Genomic DNA, 26,859 nt, shown 5'->3' on the forward strand with positions numbered 1-26,859 from the left:
CACAGGACCTTTTTCTTTTCGCTTTTTCTCACTTAATATCCTCAAGATTGAAACACACTGGGAATATTATTGTGACTTTCAGATGCAATAAAAGTCATAGGACTGCAGAATATAAACAAAAAATACAATACAAAAATAAAATGTAGTTTCTGTAATTGGAGTTATTGTTTAGATTACAGTCTTGAGATAAGGGAAGTAGGTCTTGTCATATTCTATCACTCTAGTTGCTGAGCATGTCAAACCCCTGTGTATACTAAGACCAAACCCATCAACAGTTGAGGACAGAGCAGAAGTGTCAGAATTTTGCTCATGGGAAAGACATACCATCATTAGCTGCACAGCCTGACATGATGTGGCTGCAGAGGAGCTGAAGACAAAGACAAATGTTGCAGGAAAAAAAAAAAAATTTTTTAGCTGCATCTGGATCTAGTTGGGAGTCGACCATGGAGGGACCTCCACTGGCTAAGCAGCAAATGAGGAACAGAGGGCCCAAACAATTGAACTGTCATTGGTCGAATTGCAATTTCCATCCTATCGGGGGCCCTGCCTGAGACTCGGGGGCCTGGGTATCTGTACAGCTTACACAAAAATCTGTCTGGTACCAGTTAGCACTGAGCTGGCACACTTACCTGGACATGAAATCAATAAGGTCAATTTTCTTATACCTATGGGATAACTAGAGGTAAGTGACGATGACTACCAATTGGTCACTATGTCTTTGGCAGTACGCAATCAAAATAAAAAACATGCCTGCGGTAATGAAAGATACATTTTCACTTACATTATTTTATCTGTGTAATACAAGCCTAATTCACCTTACTACATAACTTTGCTTTCTCCTTCCCCTGGTGTTGCCTTGACCTATGGGAGGAAAATCAAAGTGGATACGCGAGGGCTTTAGGAAGAGAGACATTTTCCCCCCATTGCATCGGGCCTCTGAACTCTCAGCTGAACTTTAAGCATGTGTTAAACGCTACACTGATGTTATCGAAATTGACACTGAAATGTTAGGAGAGGAGAGAGAGCAGCTCAGCATTCTCCATCATCATACACCCACAAACTATATGCACACACACACACACAAAACCCACTGAAAAGTTCACTGTCCAAACTCACTGCCAGGAACCGAGAAGAAAAATCCAAAACAATCTCTTTTTTTTATTTTTAAAGAAGAGCAAATCTAACTGTCAACTCAGTGAGGATTATTCCACCACGGTTGGCTCCCCAACTTCCCCACCATAATCCACCCAAAAAACTCTTGGTGAAGCCTTTCAAAACAATTTATGCAAACAAACATCAAGCACAGCTATTTGTATTGGCACCACTTTTCAGTAAACCAGACTGAACCAAGACCAGATGGGGCTGGGCCTTTTCTGTCTCTGTGTGGTGCAACACTAGAGGCAGCTCAGCAGACACGCTCAACCCTGAGCACTGTCTTCTGTAATGGAGAGTGTTTCAATATTTAGACCACTTCTCAACACATTCCCCACTTCTGGGTGAATATGTGTAGAGGCGCGGTGGATTTCCATAAAGATTACACCACAAGGGAAATATTGCTAACATTTCTCTATTGTGTTGTGTCATGATGTTTTTTTTCTTCTCTTTTTTTCTTTTTACTAATTTTAGTTCCCAGTATGAATTTATAAAGCAGGCCATTATCCATCCACATTGGGTTAAAGGTGTTCACATTTCATACTAAATGTGCTCTTTGATCACTTACTACTCTACTCAACTCTTGACCCTACATAATGGCTAATTTATAACAAAAGATTACATTAAATGTTGATAACCATTTGCTTATAGTTCAAAGCTGTGCTGCATAACATACAAGTTCCCCTGCATAGAAAATATGGCTATACATGAGAGAGAAGATGCCGATACATACCATGACCCGTCTGGTGTTGACAGCGGTGGCTGTGCTGTGGCCGGTAATTGGACTGACAGTAATAGGAACTGTCTTTCTGGCTCTGCGGGCCCTTGAGATGCGCCGCAATACTGCCGTGGATTTAGCAGCTGCAGTCAGATGGAAACCATGTAACTGCAATTTTCCTCGTCTTCCTTTTTTCTTCCCCCATTTGAACACTGACATGATCATTTATGAGTTGAGTGAATTTCATGACCCTTAGGCCCTTGAAACCTGGTCAACCGCCAATATGTGATTTCAGAAATACATGGTTGTCAATGAGAAAATGAGGCCTCCATTCGTCATTCCAGAGGAACTTGTTTTTTTGTAGATACATGTATTTACCCGACAGCGGCGTTTTGCTGCTGCTGGCCCTCTGCCTTGAGGGAAAGTTTGGTTTGAAGTTAGCATCCATCTTGGCGAAGACCACACATACACAAACAGGGGCATAGAAGCAGGGAGGTAGCATACATTGCGGGTGAGAAAAAATATACATTTGATCATATTCATGTCTACATATGAGTGTTAAAGCAAGAGGAGACACACATCCATGCAAAGTCACTGCAGCACCTTTGACACGCCTAGAATAGACACACACCAGTCACCGACAAGAACACACAAAGACAAAGAGCCTAAGGCCCCGAGATAAAAGACGGCATGGATCCACACATCATATGATTGACCCACAACCTACTAGTACCCACATACACATCTCCAGACACCCCTGGGAGAAAAAAGACACACATTCCTCCCACTCGTTCTCCATCTCTCTATTTCTCCTACACACACCTACACTCACACAGGCCGTATGAGCCAGGCTCTCTCTCCATAAGCAGTTATTTCCCAGAGTCACTGCCAGCACTCGCTCTCTCTCAGTGACAAGCTACAAATCCCTGACACCACCACTGATGATAGCTTTACAGTGGAGCCTCAAGGGGACTCTGCCAGGCAGCACACACAAACAACACACACATGCCTCTTTCTCTCTATGTGTCTTTCTCCCCCTCTGTCTCTCTCTCTCTCCCTCTCTCTCTCTCTCTCACCCTCTCCCATGAGCCCCAGGGGCCTCTGGGATGTGCGGCTCCCAACACAAAATGCCTTGGGTTTGTTTGAGTTAAACATCTGACTACAAGCAATGTGACAGGGGTACAAATGAAACACCAATTATGCCTGTCCATTCATGTACAGATTCATGTTTCAATTGTGGAAAACAAAACCAAATGGATATATGTGTAATTATGTTCTTCCAAATTACACATTGTTTTTTAAAGTGGAGATACCAATCAAAGCATACCACAGTGGCACAACTTATACAGTAATCAAACTAGCGCTGTCATAATGTACAGTTATCATTCCTTTTTTTCCTCTACACCAGATTGATTTATTGAGAGAGTCGTCATAATGTCATACTCGCCCTACTCCTTTTTTTTCTCTGTTTGATGAAGCTTTAATGACTCCCTCTGTGCACTGTAATTATTCACCAGCCCCAAGGATGTTTGTTTTGGTGTTAACCGGCCACTGCTGTGCTGTGACCATATCCTCCATTGCTCTATTATTTCTCATTACAATATTTATTACTTTTCTTTCCATTTTGGATAATTTAGCAGTACTAATAATGCTCTTCATGGGGGAAGTTTGTGTGTACGCGGTGTATGTGTGCGTGTGTAATAATTCCAGATCACAAGTGCCTTGGATTTATTGGCATATACCAATTTGGCTTTAATGAGATCACACACCTCCAGGTAGGTGCTGCTTCATCCCCTGCTCGGCTTGGGGTTCTCCCTCCGTCTCTCCATCTGTCTGCCCTTATTACCATTTCATACACCCCCTCCTGCACCTTCCACCCCTACCACTACCCCCCATCTGATGAAAAACCAGAAAGGCTTTGTGTGGTTCATTAAGTCAGCATAGGAAATGTATTAAGTAGGAGAATAGGGCTGGGAGCTATTGAGTGTTGACTTAACCTTTCCAGTTTTTTTTTTCCCTCTCCCTTTCCCACCCAATGATGCTTCTAATGGAAGATGCGTGCATTACGCAGGCTCATTAGTAACCACAAGAATCAGTTGGAACATGATATAATGGCAGTTTGTACTTGCTTATTCTTAAATAATGTGAGTGAATGTACCATAAAGGGTGAATGCCTTTGTCTGCTAGTAGTTATATGTTCTATTACATGACAAATCTTGGGTCAAATGATATTTCTACAAAATGCAACTGCCAGTTTGTTTCAGCCTGTTTGAAGCAGAGGCATGGTTGACGTTTTGTATCATGAAAATGCAGATAAGTTGCTCAGCACTGGAAATGATTCTGAATCTACTTGCAATACTTTGTTGTGATTGTGTTTCTGGTGCTGCCTTGTCCCTAACATTCTCAACCAATCTGCTTCTCCAGAGAAGATAAACTAAATTTATTCCATCTTCTTTCCAAATATTATGTCACCATGATAAACTTGATATAAAATCATGGTGATGCATGTGGACATGGAGTAGAACTTGACCAACAGGTGTAGGAAAGCTTCTGTAGTCACTACTGCTGCTGCTGCTGCTGCTAAAGGAGTAGCCACTATGTGTAAGAAGAAATTGCTCCTGTTGCTTTACTATGGCAGACAAATTGGGAGAAAGTAATATAAAAGTTGCAACTCATTCACAATATAACGTATTAAATTATATTGTAACAAGCTTAAAAATGGCATATAATAAAACTCAAAATCAATAAACTATCCAGTATACAAATAGGAGCTTCTGACCCAACCTAAACATCTGAGAAAGAGGAATAACTAATTGGAAATGTTAGCCATTGTCAGCCATTTAGCTGCTAAAAAAAATAAAACCTTGTTACATTGTGATTACTGAGTAATGCAGACAAAACACTGCAAAAAAAATGTGTCATTGTGGGGTTGTCACACATTGTAGAGGGAAGGGCACTGTAGTCAGTCTGCCATTACAATTAGTGTTCATTTCGGCCAGATTCGGTGAGATCTGCTCTGACTGCTGGACATGCATTATGCATGAGTCTGTCCATATGCACTTGGGCCATCATGCATGCCCTTGTAGAAATGCATCGACCACCGGCATGCAATTACATTTAGCTTGTTTCAACCTTCTCTGTGTTCATATCTCCTTTGTAATAATGGTTTAGGCATGTGCATTCTTCTTAATAATATCTTTCTATATTCATCACTAGAAGTGAATGGAAAGTTAAAAATGTTTACCATTTGTTAATTGTTATCATATGTTTTATTCTCATTCAAACTCTTGCGACTGTCCAGTGAAGACCTTGTATCTCCAGATTTTGTGAATCTGAATTTTTGAAGCAAACTGAAGGACTGAGTGTTCCCTCAGGGATTGAGACAACTCTGCTAGTTTTTCAGCTCAATAAACTATTTAAAAACTTGGAACTTCTGAAAAATGCATTGTCACAAAGCTGAAAATAGCACTGTTTTTCTTAACTCATGACTCCAAAAGTAGACTTTTTGGATGTAGGCCTATATGGTATTGCTTGATTCGATGTTTGATATGGAACAAATAAACATGTATATATAAAAGCACTTCATTTCTTGAGTTTAGTTAGTTAGTTTGTACTTGGAAATACAGATAGGTTGTGATTAAGCTGGCCCTTTCATTCATTTCTAGTTATCACTGATGTCAAGTTATTTTTAATGTGCTCGTTTTTTACTGAGGTTTGGCAACTAAAGAATTCTGGGTGGACAATGAGCCTGGCTTTAAGTTGAAATATCAATAATGGAGATGGCAGGTGCAATGTCAAGTTAGAAAATGAACATTAAAGAGTATTTTATGTAAAGAATAATTCTACTACATAAAAGGTTTGGTGCAGTTTAGTAACATGGGAAGTAGTGTTGAGGAGCAGAACTTGCTACCTGCTGTACTTTAGTTGCCTGTCAGAAGCAAAGACGTGGTATGTGTGTGAGAGAGAGTTGTTATTGTCTGTACTGTGGTGGGAGTTTAAAAATGGCACTTTCCAGAGTCTGGACCATGACCACTCTGTCCACTTTATCTCCCTGGAAAATCTCTGACGGCAGATCTTCATCTCCTACACGCGGCTCTTTAGCGCCCCTCGGAGAGAAAGCCCGTAATCGCAGATTTGTCTCCGGGGGAGGGAACGCCATCAGTCATGGAAAGGCAGGGCACTGGGAAATTTGGCACAAGGTATCAGTCGTGACAATGGAAACCTTGCACAACTCCACATAGTCAGACACGGGCAGATCATATGACTCAGTAGGACTGATCATCGCTGTCACTGACAATACAAATATAGTGTGTATAGGGGGGGAACAATAGACCCCCTCCCTGCCCTGTCCCAGCTCAACATCACATGAGGAGGGGGCCCGGCTTGTTTATGTTTATGGAGGAGAGCGAGGGAACTGGTGATGGTTGAGCTGCTGATCTAATAAAGCTTAAAATTATTTCTCGTTTCACTCAGTGTGAGGCAGCATCATTCCTTACCCATCTTTCAAGTGAGCATCATTCAATTAAAATGCAATTCTCGTCGCCCCCATCCACGGATATTTAATTAGACTGAGGAGCAGGGCTTCCACTGTCTTTTTTTTCCAAGCACAGCTCTTCGGATTTCACCTCTAAGGCATATTTTCACTCTGTTACTCGTTGGTTAAACAAGGGCATGTATCCATTTGTTAATTGATACAATTACGCATAACGCGTAATGGTCACGTAGGTCTCCAGGCGCGCATCAATCACTGGTCTATTGACCTGCCAAAAACCCCTCTAACCGTTCCTGCTGGGACTGCCCTTCTCTCTAATAGAGAAAGATAGAAACATCATCTTCATTAACTCCGGGATGGACCTCTGGCCAGAGAGCCAGAGGCGAACAGAGGTCGAGATTAAAAAAAGAGAGAAAAAAAGAGGTGCATATTCAACCAGCTTTAATTATAACAGATAAATACAGATAGATGTAAATAAAATTAGCTGTTTCAAACAACATTCTTTATAAATAGAAAATATTCAGGAATTTTAGTAGTTTGCATGTGTGATTCTAGCCTCGGAAAATAAATAGCCTAAAACATTTTGTTTTTCTGATAAGAGCTTGTGATAACTGATAATTCGACCAAAACATCTCTAATGTTTCTTTTTCTTAAAATGTATTTAATTGAACAGGGGGTTCTAAATGTTTCAATTTAATAATAACAAACAATAATAAAATTTTCCAACACTTTATCTCTGCAAATCGTTGTAGAATTCCATTACAAAAGCGGAACAAGACTGTGTACAGTGCATCTTTAGAAAACCCTGCGTTGGACGTGATTGGCAAAGACATTATTCTATCCTCGGTACCCTGCCGTTCCGGGATTACAGTGACGTCACGCTGATACCCTTGCATGGATGAATGCTAAAGAACTATAGAGCCACAAATAATAGCACAAGCAGAGTCCATATCTTGCAAGTCTTACGTTATCCTTTAAGCCTCCTTCAGCTAACACAACAACATTTTTTTTTTGCTCTTAATGACGCTTAATTTCATTTCTTATCGGGTCCTTGGGGGGGATTATTCATTCATATAAAACAATCTGCAGTTGATGCCAGCCTAAAGTCTCCCTCCTATGAGTGAAGTCATCTATTATTGAGCGAAAGGCCGTGCGTGGAAATGTGTGTAAGACGGTGGATTTGAAGTAGAATTGGTTGCAATCGATCAAGGGTGAGGAATATTGCTGATGGTAACAAAAGAAGCAGCTATGTCTTTCTCGCAATTTGGATACCCTTACAATGCAACTTCACAGGTAAGACACTCTTTATTTTTATATATATTTCTGCTAAGTTTTGTGTACACACACATAAATTGATTTTGTCGCATATTTTCTTTTATTACAACAGCCAGAGTACTTTTCTCTAGTAACAAACATTAATGAATGAGTGACTGATTTGACAGTATTGACAGCTATTTTCGAGTGGTGCATTTGTTGTTGTTGAACCAAATATCGATATACACGCACCCATGTCCAATTACACTGAATTATGAATGAACTCACGTGTTTTTCTGATGACAATAGAGATGAATGTCACCTATTGCACACTACGATGTGTAAATGGGCTGTAACGCGTGCTGTAGCCTACACATTCGCAAACTTTCTATATAAATTGCAGCGATGTGTTGGATGTTAGACAGTGGATCGTTTTGGGAGACTTTAAAACATAATGAAAGTGATTCATTTACATTTTAAGACAATATTATTGCGTCTAATGACAAGTTCGAAGTGAAAGAAAAAGTTCAAATGGATGAAGGGACAAAAGTTACTATCCTGGCAAAGTTATCACCAAACTTTTAGCTCGATAATGTCGAGTTGAGTAAAATTTAAATCTAACATAAGGTGGTGGTTTAAGGGATATTGACATCACTATAAAGTTTTTCTTTTCTCATGCAGAAACTCTAATTTAAACCATATGATAAACTGGAGAGGGTCACTTTTACGCACGGATCGTGAGCAACTCTTTTCATCTTAATATCCATGATAAAAATATCCATGCGACGTCACTTACTTTCATATACAATAATAAATTAAACATTTTATCCACAATTGGAAAGGGGACAGTGAGGTGATATCGCTTATTGCACTTGTTCACAATGTCAGCTACTTTCTCTCATTCCAGGAATTCTCTGAAAAGTGACTTACCTTGAATTAAGGCAGGTCACAAGTTAAGATAAACACACCTGATTTTTGATCATTTAACTGATGTGCACAAGACACAAACGAAAACAGCCCACATTTTTCACCCGTTTTAAGATTTCAAGAGTCAACACTAGACCGAGCAACTTGTTAAGATGGATATCTTTTTGCAGTGCATCACCCACAGTCACTTCAGAGTTGTCACAGACATCCAGATAAGAGCTGAAACAGCCAATGACCATGTCTATCCACGATTCTCTTCATGCAGTTTTTCGTGTCGGCAAACCCCAGTACGACTTGCTGCGATTCGATTTCCAGGTCGGTCTCTGACGGGACAGGCGGCTCCCAGACCGCCGCTGCCGCCGCCGCCGCCGCCTCCTTCTGCTGCCCGTCCTACGAGAACCGGCTCCTGGCGAGCAGCCGGACGGAGCTGAACGCAGCGCTGGGAATGTACAGCTCTCCCTACGCCGCAGCGGCTGCCGCCACCCAGAACTACGCCAACTACTTCCCCTACAGCACCGACCCATCCGCTATCTACTCCACTCTGGTGGGCTTACTTCAGTCTCATTTGATGCGTAAGGGGGGAGGGGGGCTCAGGCTGATCGATCAACCGGGTTTTGTTGATCAATTTATCGCACACTGCAAACATATCCATCTCGACAAGCCCTTTAATCCAGCATCCAGTCTATTTGCTTCTCCTTCAAAACAAGCAGAAATTCAGTCACTGAGGTGAGGGGAAGTAGCATAGAGGCAATGCAAAGGAACTTGTCTCATTTGGATTAAATGGCATTTTATTAATCAAGTAATCCTCCTCATTCTGTCATGTTTAAAAATGTTGGTACTTGTTTCTCTTCCTGGACGTGCATTTCCAAAAAAAAAAAAAAAGTGAAATTATTTTACTCCACTACCAGAACTATTCTCTAAGAAAAAGTAAGATTTTTGGAAAAGATAAAGGACTAAATGACTTGTTAAATGGACTATTTGCAGTGCAGCTGAAACTTTACTTTCTTACTTTCATCTTATTTAAAAAAAAAAAAAAAAAAAAAAGCTAAATTGGCTTTCCTTAAAAATATTGCACATTATATCTGAAAACTATTATAAAGTAATAAATACAATAAAATAAAAATGAAATCTGTCCATAGATCATTTACAAATTTACAACACATTATAATATAATAATAATATAATAATATATTAAATAAAAACAGACATATTGATGTCATGTAGGCTATGTAAATGATTTTCGAGCTCCTCTCATTCTTGGTTGGAGTGATATACTTTTTGTTATTTAATTTTCATATATGAGATTTTTTTTCTTTCAATCTAAAAGTTGAGAAATAGTCTTGAAGTCAAATCTCAGTATGCAGCAAAGTTATAACCACCTCCTTCTTTTTTACAGAATCCACAGTACGACATCAAGGACAGCACAGGCACTTTACACTCTGGCATCACTCAAACTGCTGCATACTATCCCTACGATCATTCACTGGGCCAGTATCAATACGACAGGTAAGGTCTGCATTCATTTTTTGTCCATTTGTAATTTGAGTTTGAGCAGACCTGCCAAAAAGTATTCTACCACTAATCATTAGAAGCAGCAATTCACTAGAGGAACAGATCAAAGGTCAGGGTGTAACTCCATACTGATACCTGGATGGAGTGAAGCTGTATACATTTCAAACAGCAGGGAGTATAGGATGTCTGATTGAGTATTCTATGATATCCTTCACTAACAGCACTAATGGCCTGTCCCTGTGTACGTGTCCCCCTCCAGATATGGGACAGTAGACTTTAATGGCACAGCCAGAAGAAAGAATGCGACCCGAGAAACCACCAGCACCCTGAAAACATGGTTGTATGAGCACCGCAAGAACCCCTACCCCACCAAGGGAGAGAAGATCATGTTGGCCATCATCACCAAAATGACCCTCACCCAAGTGTCCACCTGGTTCGCCAACGCCAGGAGGAGGCTAAAGAAGGAGAACAAGATGACCTGGTCGCCAAAGAATAAGGCCGGCGATGACAGGAAGGATGACATTAACAAGAGCGATCAAGAATGTGTCACCAAAGGTAATCATCTGTTTACTATTTGATGTTAAAAAAAAAGGTCCAACTATTTGCTGAATCAGTGTTCAACTAAAAATATGGTTACTTCCTCTCTGCATCTGAGAATTACACTACATTTATAGAAATATAGATCCCATTAGTTTGGACAAATGGGTCACAAAGTAGGTTCTAGGGTAGAAAGTAAAGTTTTCTGAACAAACTGTGTCCCTATACAATTACAAGACAACTCTTAAATCAGTGTTACTTAAAAATCCCCTTTCTTCCATGCAGATTCTAGTGATTGCAGGGAAGAGAAGGACTTGCATCTGAGTGATCTGGAGGACATGGACAATGATGACTGTGACAAGCTGGACAGTGACTGTGAAAAAGTGGGTGCAGATGAGCAGGACATCCAGAGGGCCATGGCGGTAGCTGGAGCCCCTCAAAAGAGAGACTGCAGCTCTGAGCTGCACCTGAGTTTAACTAACAACTTCCACACATTCCCCTGCGCCATCAAGGGTGTGACCACTCTGCCTCCTCTCCCATCTGACTTCCTGGATCCTGTAGTGTCCAAGGCCCCCTCTTCGACCGGCTCTACAGGAGCGTTGTCACTGTCTCACTTTGAAGCATCAGATAAGCCGCGGATTTGGTCTCTGGCTCGTACGGCGGCTTCGGGTGTCATCTTGAGCCCTCATCATGGCTCTGAGCAGAGGACAGGCAACTCGACCGGGGACTGCCAGCTCCAGAGCACCAGGCTTACCGGGGCTCCTACTGGTCAGTGCGGGAGCATGAGAGGCCTCCATGAATCAAGCAGTGTCACCAATGCTGAGAACCCCTTCCCTGAAGGCTCCTCTTTGCGCTCAAAAGTCTATGGCACTGGCAACTACAGTCACAAGGGCCTCCAACTACACTGTTCGTCCTACGCTGCACTCCCAGACACATGCCAGTACTCCTCCATTGACGGTATGTCATCCTTTACCTGCAATGTTTAACATAAATGGGTGTTTAATTTGTCTTGTCATATAGAGAGATGAGCATACAGTAATTTACATTGTCTAATACATTAAGGCACACCGGCATTGCCAAATATGTTACAAGCATTTTGCCACATGTTTTTGGATATTTGAAGAGAACATTTTTAAGGCTAAGAAGTGAAAGATACTTTCTGCCAACTTGCACCTGGGGAAAGTGTCTTAGATATGCTTTTATCTGGGTGTGCAGGATTCTCTGGCGGCAAAGCAGAGACACAGTCGTCTGACCTCAGCGAAGCCTGTGGGACCGTGCAGGATGACAAGGTCACTGCATTCAGACCAGTGATGAAGAGGTGAAGCAGGTGAGTCTGCACCGAACTGGAAGAAACCAGACACACACACACACACAGACAGACACAACACAAGGCACAGAACAACACCATCAAATACCCACAGCTGAACAGGGACACGAACTCTTACACATGCTGACTCACTTTTTGTTTAATATGTGTTATTAATTTTGTTTTTTTAAATAAATTATTGATTGCAAAATGACACCTGGCTGGTTACAGATGTGCATGATGTCAAGAGTAATTTATAATCACCATCAAAATATGAAACAGAAAAACATTAAGATTTCTTTTGCAATCAACTTGCCTGAATATTACCTTTTTTGAAAATAAATCCCTTCAGGCAACTTTTTTCTTCTCATTTTAGGAGATGATTTTAATTCTTGCTTTCCTTTCCCCCCTCTAGATTGCAGGAGACGGTACCACAATAAATAATGGGACATTTATTATGCACTAAAGGACACACTGGCCGAGTAGCGGCCTCAATACGACACGTGGGAGCTACCTGGCGCTGCTGCAGTGAGAGCTGTCAAACTGTGGACGTGGCTATCATTTTGCACAACATTGTTTTTATGGTGTTAAAGACTTTATGCAAAAATTTTAGATGCAAAAGTATGAGAATGGCCAGGTAAAAACGGCCGAATTTGTGTATGGCAATCGTGTAGTGTAGCAAACCTATTTATTTATCTATGTATTTATTTATTTTTTTGGTATCTCGTCTGTTTGTTTGTTTGTTTGTTTAATGTGTTTATTGGTTGAATTCGTATCTCCTTTAAGTATTTTGTTAAATGTTACGTTTTACTGTGGCTTCGTGTCATTTTGCCTGATGTAAAAGAGAAAAGCTTGTCGGACATTAAGTTGACTATAAAAAAAAAAAGGACTGGATCCCCTGTGTTGCGCGTGGACTTGGAGAAATTTGTCATTGTGTTCAAAATGTGAGCTTATTCTGTGTTTGCCATTCATGACATTTTTCTAAGAATACATTTTTTTTCCAAGATCTTTCCTTCTCTGTGTCAATGTTATTTGTAGAGCTGGCCGTCCAATCGGCCAATTAAAACAGTTGAGAATGTACATTTGATCAAAGTTTACCATCTTGACTCGAGGCATGAAGCCGGAGCGCTGGTAGAGGGTCATAATTCACAAGAGGACGTGAGTGCAATCCACAAGTTGTGGAAGAAAGGGGACATCATCTCTCTATTGTCTGCATCTAATCAGAAGTGGCATCAAACACTTTGTTACTGTTCAGGCTAAGCAACGAGGCAGGAACATAGGATGAATGCTGCTTTGTCCCCTGTGTAGAGAGACGCTGCACTAACTTAACATTGTGTTAATTAAAAGGTCATTTGTAGGATCAAACCCAGAGGAGAAATTCACATGGTCCATCAAAGTCCCTTTGATTCGGCTGTTTTGCCTATAGTCCATCTCGTTATGGACTAACTCTTCTGACTCTACAGACAGCTGTAATAAGATGATCACTGTACTCCATGATGCGTTAGGACGGTCTTAAAAACTTTTTGATCCTCACATTTCAAACTTTTACAATCAAATAGCCTAGTTCCATGGTAAACGACAAAGAGTGCAGTCCAAACTAATTGCTGTTGAGATATTGGTTTTGACGCACTATTCTGCTGCGTAATCTTCAAAAAGTAATATTTAACATGACAAGTCTCTGAAACTTATTTTACTTTACAGATCAATCTGCACAGTGAAGCACTGAACAGTTTGACAGTATAAAACAAAAAAGAAGGGAAATATGTTTTTTTTTACCCATTCGTGATATAATTTAAATTCTTCAATAATTGCATTAAATCAATAATTTCCCGGGTAGTGAAGTTAAGGATTATTCTGTTTTGTTTCTGACTTGATTCCTGAAAGCAGTGAATTATTACATCAGCAGATTTTCCTTCAATAACACAGGCACAGATTTAGATTTTATGACTAAATTTGATTCCAGACCACCGCACAAACAATACCTGCAAACAGTCCACAGGCTCATAAAACGTCGTTTGAGGTCGTATTTGTGGGATTATGCTTGTAATAAAAGTCTTTTCCGTATTAGGGCAATTCAGGCTCAACTCAGAGGCGCTGTGGTCATCCTACGTGCCCTTGGCCAATGGCGAAGCTGTTAGTAATGCACGGAGCCTGGTAAATCCAGGAAAATCTACATGATGAGGATGAGGAAGGTCAGGAATAATAACTTAGGCCTATTTAGATTTTTTCCAGTTCAATTTTTCCTTCTATATTAATCTGAGACCTAGCAAATGATCTGCGTGAGGCTTAAGGCAAAAACAAGTACATTTTTACTATTTGCTATAAAATTTAAAATAGCCAATTTAAATATAAACATGGGTGATTAACATTTTACTATCACAAGCAATAAAGGGGACACCCTTTACATGAGAGTGACATATTTTCAACTGAAGGTCTCCTGTGGAAGACATAATAGGACATTTTAGGAGATGAATGCATTCATTTGCTTACAGTAACACTGTGGAATAATTAAGAATAAAATAGGTGGGAACAAAATGTTCAGCAAGATGTGTGGAGGAAAAAAGGAACCACTTCCCTCCATCTAATGTGAGGCAGGAATGACAGCTCTTGGTATGAAGTTTCTACTATAACTAGAACGTCTGTTAATCACACGCTGCTAACGGGGAGCTCTCTGTTCCCCCTCTCAGCAGTAATCAGTCATGACGCCTCATGCGTTGCTCTTTACATTAAAGTGTAGGGTCGGAGTGTATCAAATATTTACAAGCGAATTTAATTCAATCGGAGGCCGTAAAGAAAAGCAGCCTTATGCTATTGAAGGTAATGATGCGTGCGCAATGGGATTACCACCATGGCAATGTACCTGTGGGAAAGCATCGATAATGGCCATGATGGGCTCATATAGCAGCGTATGCCTGAAACAGCTAACAGGTCAATTAGTCTGTCCTAAACACAGTGTTTTACATAAGGCTAAAGCAGCTGCACAGAGGACAGACACATAAGCCAGCTGTAAATGGAAGCTGATGTGGATGCAATGAATCAGAAACTACATTCAGACTGCCACATTGCATATAGGAGGAATGTATAGTATCGGTGGGCAAGTACTAACATTTAAATGAATAACATAAAATGAGACCTTCCAGTCAAAGGTCAATAGACAGATCTGTAACATAATTTTGGTGTTATTGCTGGTGGTGGAGACAGGGGGAGGGGACATTTTGTTTGTCTGACATCTCTAATCTGAGGCGAGACATGGAATCTGTGGCAAACTACAATGTTACAGGATAATAAGTTGCTTAGGTAGCCTATATATGGACAACTAAACTAATACACGCTTTCCTCTCGGTAAATTACATTTTTCATTAGGGAGGGGGGGAATGGTGGGTGCCTGTGAGAGCATGTTTACATAATCCAAAACAGATTTTAGATAATCTGTGAATGAGGCACAAATATGCAAAAAGAAAAACAAGCTGGGGTAAACATGAATACTTAAATAGGTTTGACAGTATTAATCTGTGTCCACCCCCTTGTATGAAATCTGATTGGGTCTTTACACACATATGTATGTTATTATCAAACACCTCCATAAGTGTACATTCAATCTAACCCCCACCCCTCTATTGTCATGGATCATTGATCTTTTCTGGGTCTGTCTGCTGCTTGCACCCTGTGCTCTTTTCAAGTCAAGGGGCCAGATGACTTTCAGAAATTACATTTGTTCTGTTAAGTCAAGTGTATAGGTTTGAAACACTTATATAAACAAACAGAATTATAATTTCCAGCATGTTTATTTAAGGTAATGTTACGATCATCTCAAAAGCTTGCCATGTTTCAACTCACTTTGTGATCAGGCATGGAGAGAATAAATATATTTCCTCTTTCTTCATGCCAAGCATTGCTTCTCAGTCTGGTGTTGCTTGCCTTGTCTTGTCTAGTCTGCTTGCCATTTCTCTATAGTAATGTTTTCTTTAATTTCAGTGTTGTAGGTCACCTAAAAAGTAGAGTTTTAATATATAAATGCTTTACAATACAAGGCAGAGAATGACATTAATATTACTGATCATTTCTTTCTCCATGATAGCCTTTCAGTCTCTCATGAAGCAGTGGCAATCAGTGATTATGAAACACAAGCCTTTCAATAGTCTTAAATAAATGACACTGTGCTGTAACATGAAATGTACAGGATGTTCTATACATGCCTCCAGGGGTTTTTGAAGCACATTCATTTGCCAAGGCAGTGTCAAATGAGTTTAAAATCATAACAAGGATACTTTGAATGGTTCATAAGCAAAATTTTAAGAATTTAGGCATGAAATCTTTACTTTCTCTGAATATCAGACTAAAATATTTACTTTGTGATAGAGACGGCTTTTTGTACCTCAACCTTTTTTCTGGACCACAGAAAACTATGTGTGAATTTTAGCACTTCTAGGTTCAAGGACAACTCTGTCAAATCATCCACATGAATATAATTTTTGACAGCTGAAATGTCTGGGAGCAATAAATGCAGTGAGCAGTTATTTAGAGATACACTTGTTAAAAGGGGTTTCACTTTTTCTTCTAGAGCCGCAAATAGACGAGTGTCAGTTGCCTAGATGCAACTTCAAATGTAAAATAAACCTGGACTGCATGCTTGAAAGTAATGGTAAGATAAACAAAAGAAATCCCATCCCTAATGTGAGTTGGAGGTAAGCCTAATGTCCTGAGTGGAGTTAAGTATACAAACATCACATGTGCTTGTTTTACACATTTATTAGTTTTTTATTGAGTTTTCACTTAACCAGGGTCACAGAGGGGCTGAGACTAGTTTAAAAATTGACTGTTACTTTGGTATATTGTGCGGTATAATGCTGTGGGTCAACAAGGGGTTAACTTTTGTCAAAGCGGTGTCAGAAACATCCATCACATGTTCACTTTAGATTTAGGCCCCCCTCTTAATGAGCATGTGCCTGCAATGTAAAAGAATCTGAATTATTTTGACACGATAGCAATGGCCTCTTCGTATAAATAGGAGGCATAACAACAACAACAACATCATCTCGAACAATAATTTGCCCTCTAGTCTGACAAAAGGGCCAGCATGGAGGTGCCATTTGATGTGTCCCACGCTGGGCAACTAAGGCTCATAAAACAAACTCTTTGTACCAATGGCTTAGAGTTCAGATGAGGGGGACAATATACACACTTCATTACATTTTGTCAAAAGGCGCAATGAAATGTGTGTGGGACATTGTTTCTGTGCATGTCTCCCTCCATGGAATTTCTGATTGCCGATGTTGCTACAAGGTCTCCGCTAATGAGTTTTGTCAAAGACAATTATGGACTTAGTGGAATGGCCAGAGAGGGGATGAAAAGCTGGCTTTGTATGGTTTGGGTAGATGTTGCATTGTGACCCCTGCTTCTTTCTATACCCTGTGTTTGACCTGAACTTCATGTCCGAAAAATCCAGGCCTCTGTTTCATCATCAGTGCTGTTCTTGAGGCAGACCGATCTACTCCAGCACCTCTACCCTTTTCATACATGTCCCCAACCTGATGCCAATATACCAGGCTGGAGAATGGCACAAAGTGACGTTAGTGTGCTGCCATTTCCCAGGGCCTTGTTTCTTTTGCAGACCTCAGTTCCTTTACGGTCAGGTATCAGAGTCTCATCTAGCCTGTTGAGTAATAAAATTTGGTGTCTCTTTTTCGCCTTCCATCTCAGTTCACTGACAAACTGTTGATGCTTAATTGTGAATGGGGATGGTTTGCTCCTAGCTTAAGTGATACTATGAAGGTGAGAGTCACACTGTAACAAAGCTTTAAATCTTTGCTTTCATGGCCTCTGCCGTTTGCCCAGTGTCAATTCGACTGCTAAACCAGAGGGCAAGGTCAATCTCACTCCTTGGACCATCTGTAACTACTGGAAGGAGTGCAAATGGAACTCTGGGGATAGCATGATTTAGGATTGCCATGTTTACTTTGAACACATACAGAAATAAGCAGGTCAAGAAGCCCCACTCAGACAATAAAAGGCAAACCCACAAGGAAACACAATGAAGTAAATCGTACTGAATACCAGCACGAGAGGAGCTTTTATTTGTGGCCTGAATCCCAGCATTGTACCCATGCAGTGCTAAACTGTGTGCACTCTTGTTCCTGTTATCTTGTTTGTTCTTTTATGTTTGTCTGCCGGACTGGCAGTTTTTTGTTGCTGACCTCAGGTTGGCGTCATCAACATCAGAATAATCTTCTGTGCCATTTTAATGCGCTTTAATAATCCCCTGCATCTCATTTTTAATCTTGCTCTCTCCTTCTGTTTTTCTTCTCCTTTATGTTGGGCATCTGTTGGCCTTTAATTCCTGCTGTTGAGTTTCTATTTGACTTTTAGACGAGGTGTATCATGTCATGACCTGACCACAAAATGTGTATAAATCCGAAATTCTGCAGTCACTACAAGCAATGTAACTCGTCAGTTTAAAAAACTCAAGTTATGAAATGTATCACCCCTCGTATGCAATTCTATGAATCACATGAAAGAGGAGGCAGAGCTCATGTGACTGAATGAAGCAGTGTATTGACACTGAAATAACATGGATGGACATTTTTGGCTGAGGTGGTGAAAGGGAATATAAATTCACCTTTAACTCTCACTGTCTAAGTTCATTTCACACCTCAGTCATGATTTCTGCTATAAGTGAACTTTGATTTTTTTTTTAAAGAAATCATATTATTTTAACTTGGGGAGATATCACTCACCTCTTTTAGTACCTTATTTAGTTTTACTTTCCCCAAATGTTATGATTGAGTCTGAGCTGTTAATTAATTCCTGTAGGCAGCAATTTCCACCAGACAAGCTCCGATGAACCCATTGCATGTTACCTGTTCAACACCCAACGACAGACAGACAAAGTTAGCAAGAGAGTGAGAAAAATTTCCCATCTAGCATTTAAAGTACCAGATATTTTCCTGGAAGTAGGCAGAAACAAAAAAAGAGAGCTAAAAGTAGAGTAACTATTGGACTTAGAACTCCAAATTAAAAATTATTTGGCTGCATGTTTGCTGGTTTAATAGTTTAATAGTCTGGCATATGGTTGTCTAAATTTTCAACTTGTTTATATGTTTTTTGTGCCCTCTAGTGGCTGAAAGTTATTCAATTCAGCTTTAACCTAACTTTAAGCAAATTGTTTTAGATACTTAACCTGTGGCAGATTTGATATGTTTTGTGCTGTTCTGCACAGGTATAGTGTGAATCAGTTTTCTTGTAAAATACAATGTGAGCATTGTCTGATAATGTCGAAATGACAATGGACAATGAAGCTAATGCTGCTAAATATGTTTCAGGGGTACGTTTATATAAAGTTCTAGTAATAGGACAGAATGTTCCACAGTTTTTTCTTGTTTGTTTAGAGGAACAATCAAAATCCATAATTGTAGTATGGTGCCCCATGTTTAAACATAGTTCTCTCACTTTTTATGGTCTCAGGTTTTTACACAAGGTTTGAAAATATTATAATTTTTGTTTGCAAGAGTTCGCAGGAAGTTACTTTGCTTAGAAAAACTCAGATCTATCTTCAACGCCATGTTTAGACCCACACACACACACACAATTTAGTTCACCACCATATAAATCTCTGTGTATTTCACAGTACAACAGAGTTTTTAAACTGGTATCAGGTTTGACAGTCCCGCGCTGGCCGGACGAATGCATACTGCACATGCTCTATGGGCAGAGCATGCACACTACAGACTTCCGCCGGCAGAGCCAGATAACTCCACCATTTTACAGCTGCAACAATAGCGGCAGAGCAGGCTATGGTGGAGCCTATGACGTAAGCATGTGTTGACAGTGTTTTTGTAAGTACTCTCACTGCCAGAAGGGGGAGACAAACGTCCCGCACTCCAGCTTTAAATTTTATGGAATTGTATGGGTGACAGCCTCCTGAACAGTTCACTTGTGCTGCAGACAGCAACTGTGTTCAGCAACAGTATTCGGCAAAGCAACAGCAGCACTATCAATTCTCTTCAATTTATGTCTCCAATTACCTGAGTTCAGCCTGTGCCAGCACCACTGCAGATTTGACAGATGAAGTCCAGCATGTGAAGCCAGCAGCGTGTCTCTCTTGGAGACTCTACACCTGACAAGTATTTTCCCCTTCTTCACAGATATGCAGCACAATGAGTAGCAGTAGCAGTAACACCTATAATGAACAGCCTCCTCCACCTGAACACAGAGTATTTCCACTACATTAGTTTCATTGGCATCATGCGGGCAGGAGGAAAACTCACAGCAGGGCTGTGTAACAGTATGGTGTCGACAGCACTCTTCTCCACTGGGCTCTGCTTGGGGGTCTGCCTCTCTGTGTGAAGCTCCTGTGTAGGATTAGACACTGGTGTGCAAGTCAAATGGTTGCTAGCTCTAATGGAGTCTCCACACCTGCCTGATGTCTACATCAGCTCTGCTTACTGTTACTCATGGCCCTCATATATCAAGCAGACACACCAAGGAATGTAGAGGCATTTCCAAGAACAGTATCTCCATGATTATAGAACATATCATTTCTTTGACAATGGTGACCTCAAAAACCTAAAATTACAGAAGTGCACTTTGAAGCAATTATGTTATGTTGAATACCAACAGAAGGCTCTTGATCAAAAACAAAAGTAATTTACAACATTGGAGAAAGCCGTATGGCCTGTAAATCAAATGACATCCTTTAAATATGTTGTACGGAGGCCATGAAATGTGAAAAACGGCTTTGTTTATCACAAACAAGCTGAATGGGCTCTCATCAAGCAACATCAATGAATGGGCCGTAAAGCACCCCATAGCAATCAAGTGGGGCAGCTGAAAACAAGGAGTTGTTGTTGTGGTGGCATGCCAGTCATGATGCGGCTTTGATACAGCAGAGCAATAAGAGGCATCAAAGAGGGGTAGTCCTAACACGCTCCACATTCTACAGCAGCAAGGTAAACAGCTGAGGGGAGAGGAGGAGAAGGGGAGGAGGGAGCAGTGGAGGGAGGTGACACAGACGCACAGACCACACATTTTCAAAGTTCACCCTTAAACACACTACGCTCATAAAAGTACAGGTCCCATTATTCACGGGTGGGATTTCTCTCTCTCTCGTATAGCACGCAGGCAAACAGCCCAAACCCCCGAGCTGTGTCAAATGATGGAGCATCATAATTACGCCCTTTTTATTGGCCATCTTATTCCAGCTATGACTGATGCAGCTCCCAACCCTAAGTGTTTCCATTTGCACTTTCATGTGGCAAACGAGCAGAGAAGCCACGGCTCGCCTGCCTTTCAAAGGTGGGCTGACAAATATTTATGGCCTGACGTGAAGTCACTTTTAATCAGGGCTGGTGACCTGTTCCTGAGGAATCTGGCCGCTGGAACATGCTTATCTCCTCCGTAATAAATGAGCCTTCAAAGGGCCCACTGTGCTTGCATTATGTGGTTGTCTAAAAATAATAACTGACACATTTCTTTAGAATCACTCATAATCAAGAACCCCAAGGAGGCAAATGCAGATCCCTGCTGTAAAATGGCAGAAATAAATCAATGACCTCCCTCTACTGGTCAGAGGCCAAACTACAGTAAAGTGAATTACCAGCCCTCAGTCTCGCTTTTGTGACCCGGGGGAGAAAAATGCAAGTAAGGTGAGTTGTGGTTTGGCAAGGAAATATTCAGTTAACATAAAATGTTCTACATAATTTCTGTTATTTAGATAACTACATATTTAGAATATTAAATATGTTTCATGTGTCCTTTTAGATAAATTTAAGTTAAAACAAATTACATATGGCACTGGAGGAACCAGAATGAAAACTGATATATTACATTTAAAGGACAAATTATCCACATCCTGTGAATCCAAATCCCTTTAAAACTTATGGATAACTTGTATTACCTAGCCCAAGTCAAAAGTAAAAACCAGTCCTATCCATTTTTAAAATATGCTGTAAATCCTCTATATATTACTGTGGGCAGCTGAAGAAGTGATGAATGGCAAAGGAAGCCAAGAAGAGATCTGTTGATGAAGTACTATTAATAGAAATTACCTCAAACTTCCAGACTTCATATCCAGCATGTACTGTAATCCTTTGCTTTGGTTTAACTTCTTCACTATTGTCCCCTTCTGTAATCCTGCACTATGTTTTATGCTGTCTAGTTTGAAATCTAGATTTATGACACCAATATGTTCTTTTCCATGCTTTAACAGCCTATAAGGCATTATGTGAGGGCTCCCTTAGTGAAAACAGATATTTTCCTCCATATTAGGAGTTATGGGGAGAGTGATCCTTAAAAATGAAAGCCATAAATCATTTCCCTCCACGATTATACCATTAACAGGAGCATGGTTTTGTCGTTTAGGTCATGCGAGCATGGAGCAATGTGTGCTCCCCTTTGCCAATGAGAGGGGAGGCGTTGCAAGAGCTGAGTTTGTGTTGGTGGTCCTGTGTTAGTACTTCAGCTTTCTTAGCCTGATCACTGTAGACGTTATCCGCATCTGCTCTGGATTTCGCCTTTCTTTTTTCCCCCGTCTTCCAATTGGAGTTTCTATATTGGGCCTCGTTGTGGTCTTCCAGAGAGACCCCACGACAAACTGTCGAAGTATTTTGCACTCTGCAAAAGGCACCGGATGCCAGCAGAGTACATATTAAATTTGTTACTAATTTTAAACTTGGCATGGTGGACCACGTAGCTGCCACTAGCTCACTGGAAGCAGGCGGGTTCAGCCCCACTGCGACCACAACCACAATACAAACAAAGCATATGGAACAGCAGCTCCCAGTGTACTACTGACAGTAAATGTTTAGAAAAGGAACTTTTAAAAATAACCCAGTGTAATAGAATTAGTGGGAGAGAGGCGCCTGGCAGCATGTTTTCTCCTTTTTTGACTCCTGCACCAGATTAAAATAATAGTTTCAGAAGCATAACCAAAACTAAGAAACGGATGAGGCTGCTTTTGTGTTTTCAAGATCATTCTTATGAGCTGCCTGTGGCTGGGAAATACGCAGGCTTCTTTTTTTTCATCCTTTGTTTTTTATTCCAAACCTTCCCAAGAGAACACTTCAATCAAAATTTAATATCTTCTTGAGCAATGTGCATGCAATAGTAGTAAATGGCAGTGAATAAGGTGTTAAATAAAAGCTGTCAAAACACAAATACTGCCCTGTTTCTTTCTTTACACCAGAGGCATGGGAACTTGGACACAGTTCATTTCCTACCTCGTCCAGCAGCAGAGAGTTGAGCTGTAGCCATGGAGTGTTCATTGTCAGTGTGAAATCACTGCTATTAGCACCCAACACAGATCCATTTGGGTTTTGATCTGCAGCTTTTGGTGACAAGGTTGCAAACTTTGTTTCATAGGTGCATGTCTGTGTGTGACTATTTGACAGTGTGAAACTCACTGTGATATTCTCTGGTTTCTCTCAGCTTTTCCCTCCAGTTCATGCCTATTGTCTAAGTGGCTGTGTTCAACAGGATGTCGTCGCTGGCCTCAGCTGCATCTGTCACCCATGGAACTGCAGTGACCTCTAGAGACAGTTCTCTTCACATACAGTGTGGAGGAAACCTGAGGTGTTTTGACACAAATCAGGCGAGGTGATAGTGTGTGTGTAAACACAGGCAAGTTGAGACTGCGGATGGCTCGGGGGCCAAGCCTGGATGCATCAGACTGACACTAACATTATAACAGAATCGCACACACACACACACATCATTAAAAGTGCATACCAACACTCGCAAGCACTCGCACAGTCAAACAAACACAAACAGACGAGACCCTGGGCCACCCTGCAGATCACCCTGATCAGAGTGAGAGCCGTGTCTTCTCTGATCTAATATGTTTAGCAAACATTCATTTATTCTCCCCAATCAATAACACAGAGCAGCATGTGTTTATGACTCTGCCTTTACTCACTCAGTTCATCTGCAGTTCATCTGAGCTGAAACACTGGTCTACTCTCACTCAACCCTCACTCTATCTCTCTATCTTTCTCTTTCCATCACACAATCATACCCATTTTATTATTCGCATTTTTAATGTTTTGCAGATAAACTTGCATTGCAACATTAAAACCAATAATAAGAAATGTCTGGAGTCATATGGATAAAAAAGGGGTAAATAAACCTAATTTCTATTTCATATTTTCAGGACAAACATGTCTAGAGCTGCAAGTTAAAATCTTTGACACAACTCCTGCAGTACGAGGGAGGCTAAATAGCATTTTACGGTTCCTCTTAGTAAATAGAAAATGTTTTGATATTTCCAGCTAATGTTGATGTGCAAAACCACCACACTAAGAGAGAGTATTACCTTCAGTTGCACTATGAAAGTAGAGGGACTCTAGCTTAAAAAACGATTATACGGCATCTTCAAACATGCTGAATGATTTGCTATGGAGCCTTTACACCCCAAAATTCCCAAGGTAGAAAATTATCCCGAATAAAACTTTCCAAAACGTAGTCGTGAATCAATATCAGATGCAGGCTGAGTTCCATTTGAGGGAAACCAGTGCTTACTTAAACTCTCCGCTGAGGAACATAGAGCATCTAGAAAAGAATAGAGCTCATTCATACTCCAAAGTGCCATAAAGGTATTTTATATGGGTAGTTATTATTGTTATCATAATTATCATTCTGCACGTACCATAAAAGTGGATGATGGGAGAATATATGAATGTCTGACGCTGTAAATAACAGTTGTGGTGGAGGGCTATAAAGCTGTCGCCTCTTTTCTGTGGCAGAATAAATAACGTGTGCTTGTGCTCAATGCACATCTACACTCATCTGAAATCTGCTTTGTTCTGTGAGGTCAGTAGGTACTGTGATGCTAAGTTATCCATAGATCTTTTCCATCTATTTATAGCTCTAAGTGATTAAGATTTTTGAATGCTGGATAGACCTTTTTGTGTAAAGGTAGGTGAATGCATGTAAACCTGCCAAAAAATGGCATGGATAGACAATACATATCCCAAGTGTGACTGTGTTCTGTACTGTATATATGTGTGTGTGTGTGTGTGTGTGTATTTACAGTGCAGTATGTGCTTCCCATTAACTATGTACAGTACAGGGGCCGATGCACAGATGCCCTGAGTGGTGCCATACGGACGATGGCTCATTAGAGCTCAGATGGAAGACATGAATCAAAGGAGGAGAGGAGAGGAAACAATCAATCTGCCTAATGGGAATCCCCTGTGAGGAGCGTGGGCCAGCCGTCCCAGTGCAGCTGTAGACGTTTTTATATGTGACCTCCCAGCTTAAACGACCCACCAAAATGTCCCCACTGCTGCCTTATAGCCACCACCACCGGGGAGCACAGGACACACTAAAAGACACCAAAGCCCCACAACAAGCTATTAGCGCAAGGGGGCCTCCCACAGAGCGAGTGGGCGCCGTGTGGTGCTGATGTGGTTTCTAAGGCAGAGCTTGGGAGACCTGACTTCCCCGGCAGTCCCTTGCACATGTGTCATCCATATCCTTCGTACCGGGGAATGACACCCAGCTTGATGTGGGAGGCTATCAAAGAAGAGATGGGGACTGGATTTATAGCGTTGAGGGCGCCTGTGTGCATGGAAGAATGCAGAAATGGTATGTTTACTGTCAGCGTGTGAGGTTGTGGCCAAGGTTAAGACATCAATGTTGTGGTATAGGGTAACTAGCACTTCATGAGGTCAAGGTTAGGTTTCGCCCAATAGTTTACCTGAACTTTCTCCCCTCTCACTTTAGTCTTCAGACAGCTTTCATGAGCTTTGATCTGGTACACTGCATGCTCTCTGGCTGCAGAAGACTACTTATCTATTCAGTGTGGGGTTGCCAGCAGCGCTTTAAGAATCGAGTTATGCTAAACAGAGGTTGATTTAAACCAGAGGTTGACCTTTGACCTGGGCTTAGAGGATAATGTCTCAGGCAAGGAGAGCAAAGTCCTGTTACCGTCCATGAATCAGGCCCCCACCGACATTATTTCAAAATTGCTTAGTTGCATGGAACTCCCTTTAGTGCTGAACGGACTTTCATAAAATTGATTTTCTGAGTACACCCTTTTAGCAGCTATAAGCTTGAAATATGAACCCTTCATTGCTGAAAGCATTTCATTTTTTTGCCCCTGTGACTAATGATCCAGGGAAGAAGTGTGTTTGAAATTCTCCTCGGCAGCCATTTCCATAATTAAACACTGCTAATTATAGAGCTTTGGCTGACTTTAAACAAACAGGCACAGTTGCCGAGCATGCTTTCACGCTTTCCATTTGGACATTTATGCAAATTGTACCCGTATCGTGTGTTTTCTTAGATGAAACTGACAACATTAAGACACATTGCTCATGCTCACAAAGATCAGACAGTAACGCAGAGAGTAATGCTGAGGAGAAAATGACAAGCCATTGGAGGTTTGGAGGAAATACCCTGCACAGGTATGATATTCTGTACAACGAGGATCAAAGCTCGCACTGCAAGAGTATCAGATGATTGAATGTGTTCACATGCATGTGTGTATGTGTGTTTGTGCATACATGAATATGCATTCATTCATTACCATGAGTGCCCCATGGTAGAAAAAAAAGCCTCTGTCTTGGCCAACAAACATTTCTGCATTGTCGATTCTAGTGCTATGATACTGCTTGTCAATTTATCAGCCTTTGACAGCAAGCCACTAGAAGCCATTATATCAGACAAATGAAAATTATATATGAAGATTAACATCAAGTCATTTGTTAGGGAGAAAATAATACTGCTAGGAAATAAACAGGTCTCAGGACTGAGAGCTGTGCTGCCAGTAATTCACATATCAACAGCATTTAAATTATTAAAAAGATTGGAAATCATAATTGGCCATATATTTTTCCCATTCTTCTCCACACAAATGGCTCGCCTGGGGTACTTGACATTCACCAGTGGTTTGTAATGTAAATGACAGAACGTATTTTCTCCATATCTTAACAGCGGATGGAGTGATTGACTACTGAATATAAGCAA

General features: G+C 40.8%; 1 protein-coding gene and 1 long non-coding RNA gene across 4 annotated transcripts; one reads left to right on the forward strand and one right to left on the reverse strand.

The window, feature by feature from the left end:
• Positions 1 to 6,784: 6,784 nt before the first annotated feature.
• irx6a (iroquois homeobox 6a) lies at positions 6,785 to 12,883 on the forward strand. 2 transcript variants are annotated; one of them, XM_044331897.1, is made up of 7 exons: positions 6,785 to 7,655; positions 8,809 to 9,087; positions 9,940 to 10,049; positions 10,315 to 10,610; positions 10,878 to 11,549; positions 11,808 to 11,919; positions 12,314 to 12,883. In XM_044331897.1, exons 1-6 carry the CDS (start codon positions 7,590 to 7,592, stop codon positions 11,912 to 11,914), a joined length of 1,530 nt encoding a protein of 509 aa, XP_044187832.1. In that variant the 5' UTR covers positions 6,785 to 7,589; the 3' UTR covers positions 11,915 to 11,919; positions 12,314 to 12,883. The 2 variants fall into 2 exon arrangements, with proteins under 2 accessions (XP_044187832.1, XP_044187915.1); XM_044331980.1 differs by lacking the exon at positions 8,809 to 9,087 and having other exon boundaries at positions 6,787 to 7,655.
• LOC122967416 lies at positions 11,478 to 23,412 on the reverse strand. 2 transcript variants are annotated; one of them, XR_006398600.1, is made up of 3 exons: positions 23,295 to 23,412; positions 11,766 to 11,935; positions 11,478 to 11,565 (listed from the first exon to the last, which is right to left on the reverse strand). It is a non-coding gene; the product is annotated as an uncharacterized LOC122967416 (long non-coding RNA). The 2 variants fall into 2 exon arrangements; XR_006398596.1 differs by lacking the exon at positions 23,295 to 23,412 and adding an exon at positions 23,112 to 23,239.
• Positions 23,413 to 26,859: the final 3,447 nt, after the last annotated feature.

Source organism: Thunnus albacares, chromosome 1 (genome assembly GCF_914725855.1).
Source record: "Thunnus albacares chromosome 1, fThuAlb1.1, whole genome shotgun sequence".
NCBI classification, from domain to species: Eukaryota; Metazoa; Chordata; class Actinopteri; order Scombriformes; family Scombridae; genus Thunnus; species Thunnus albacares.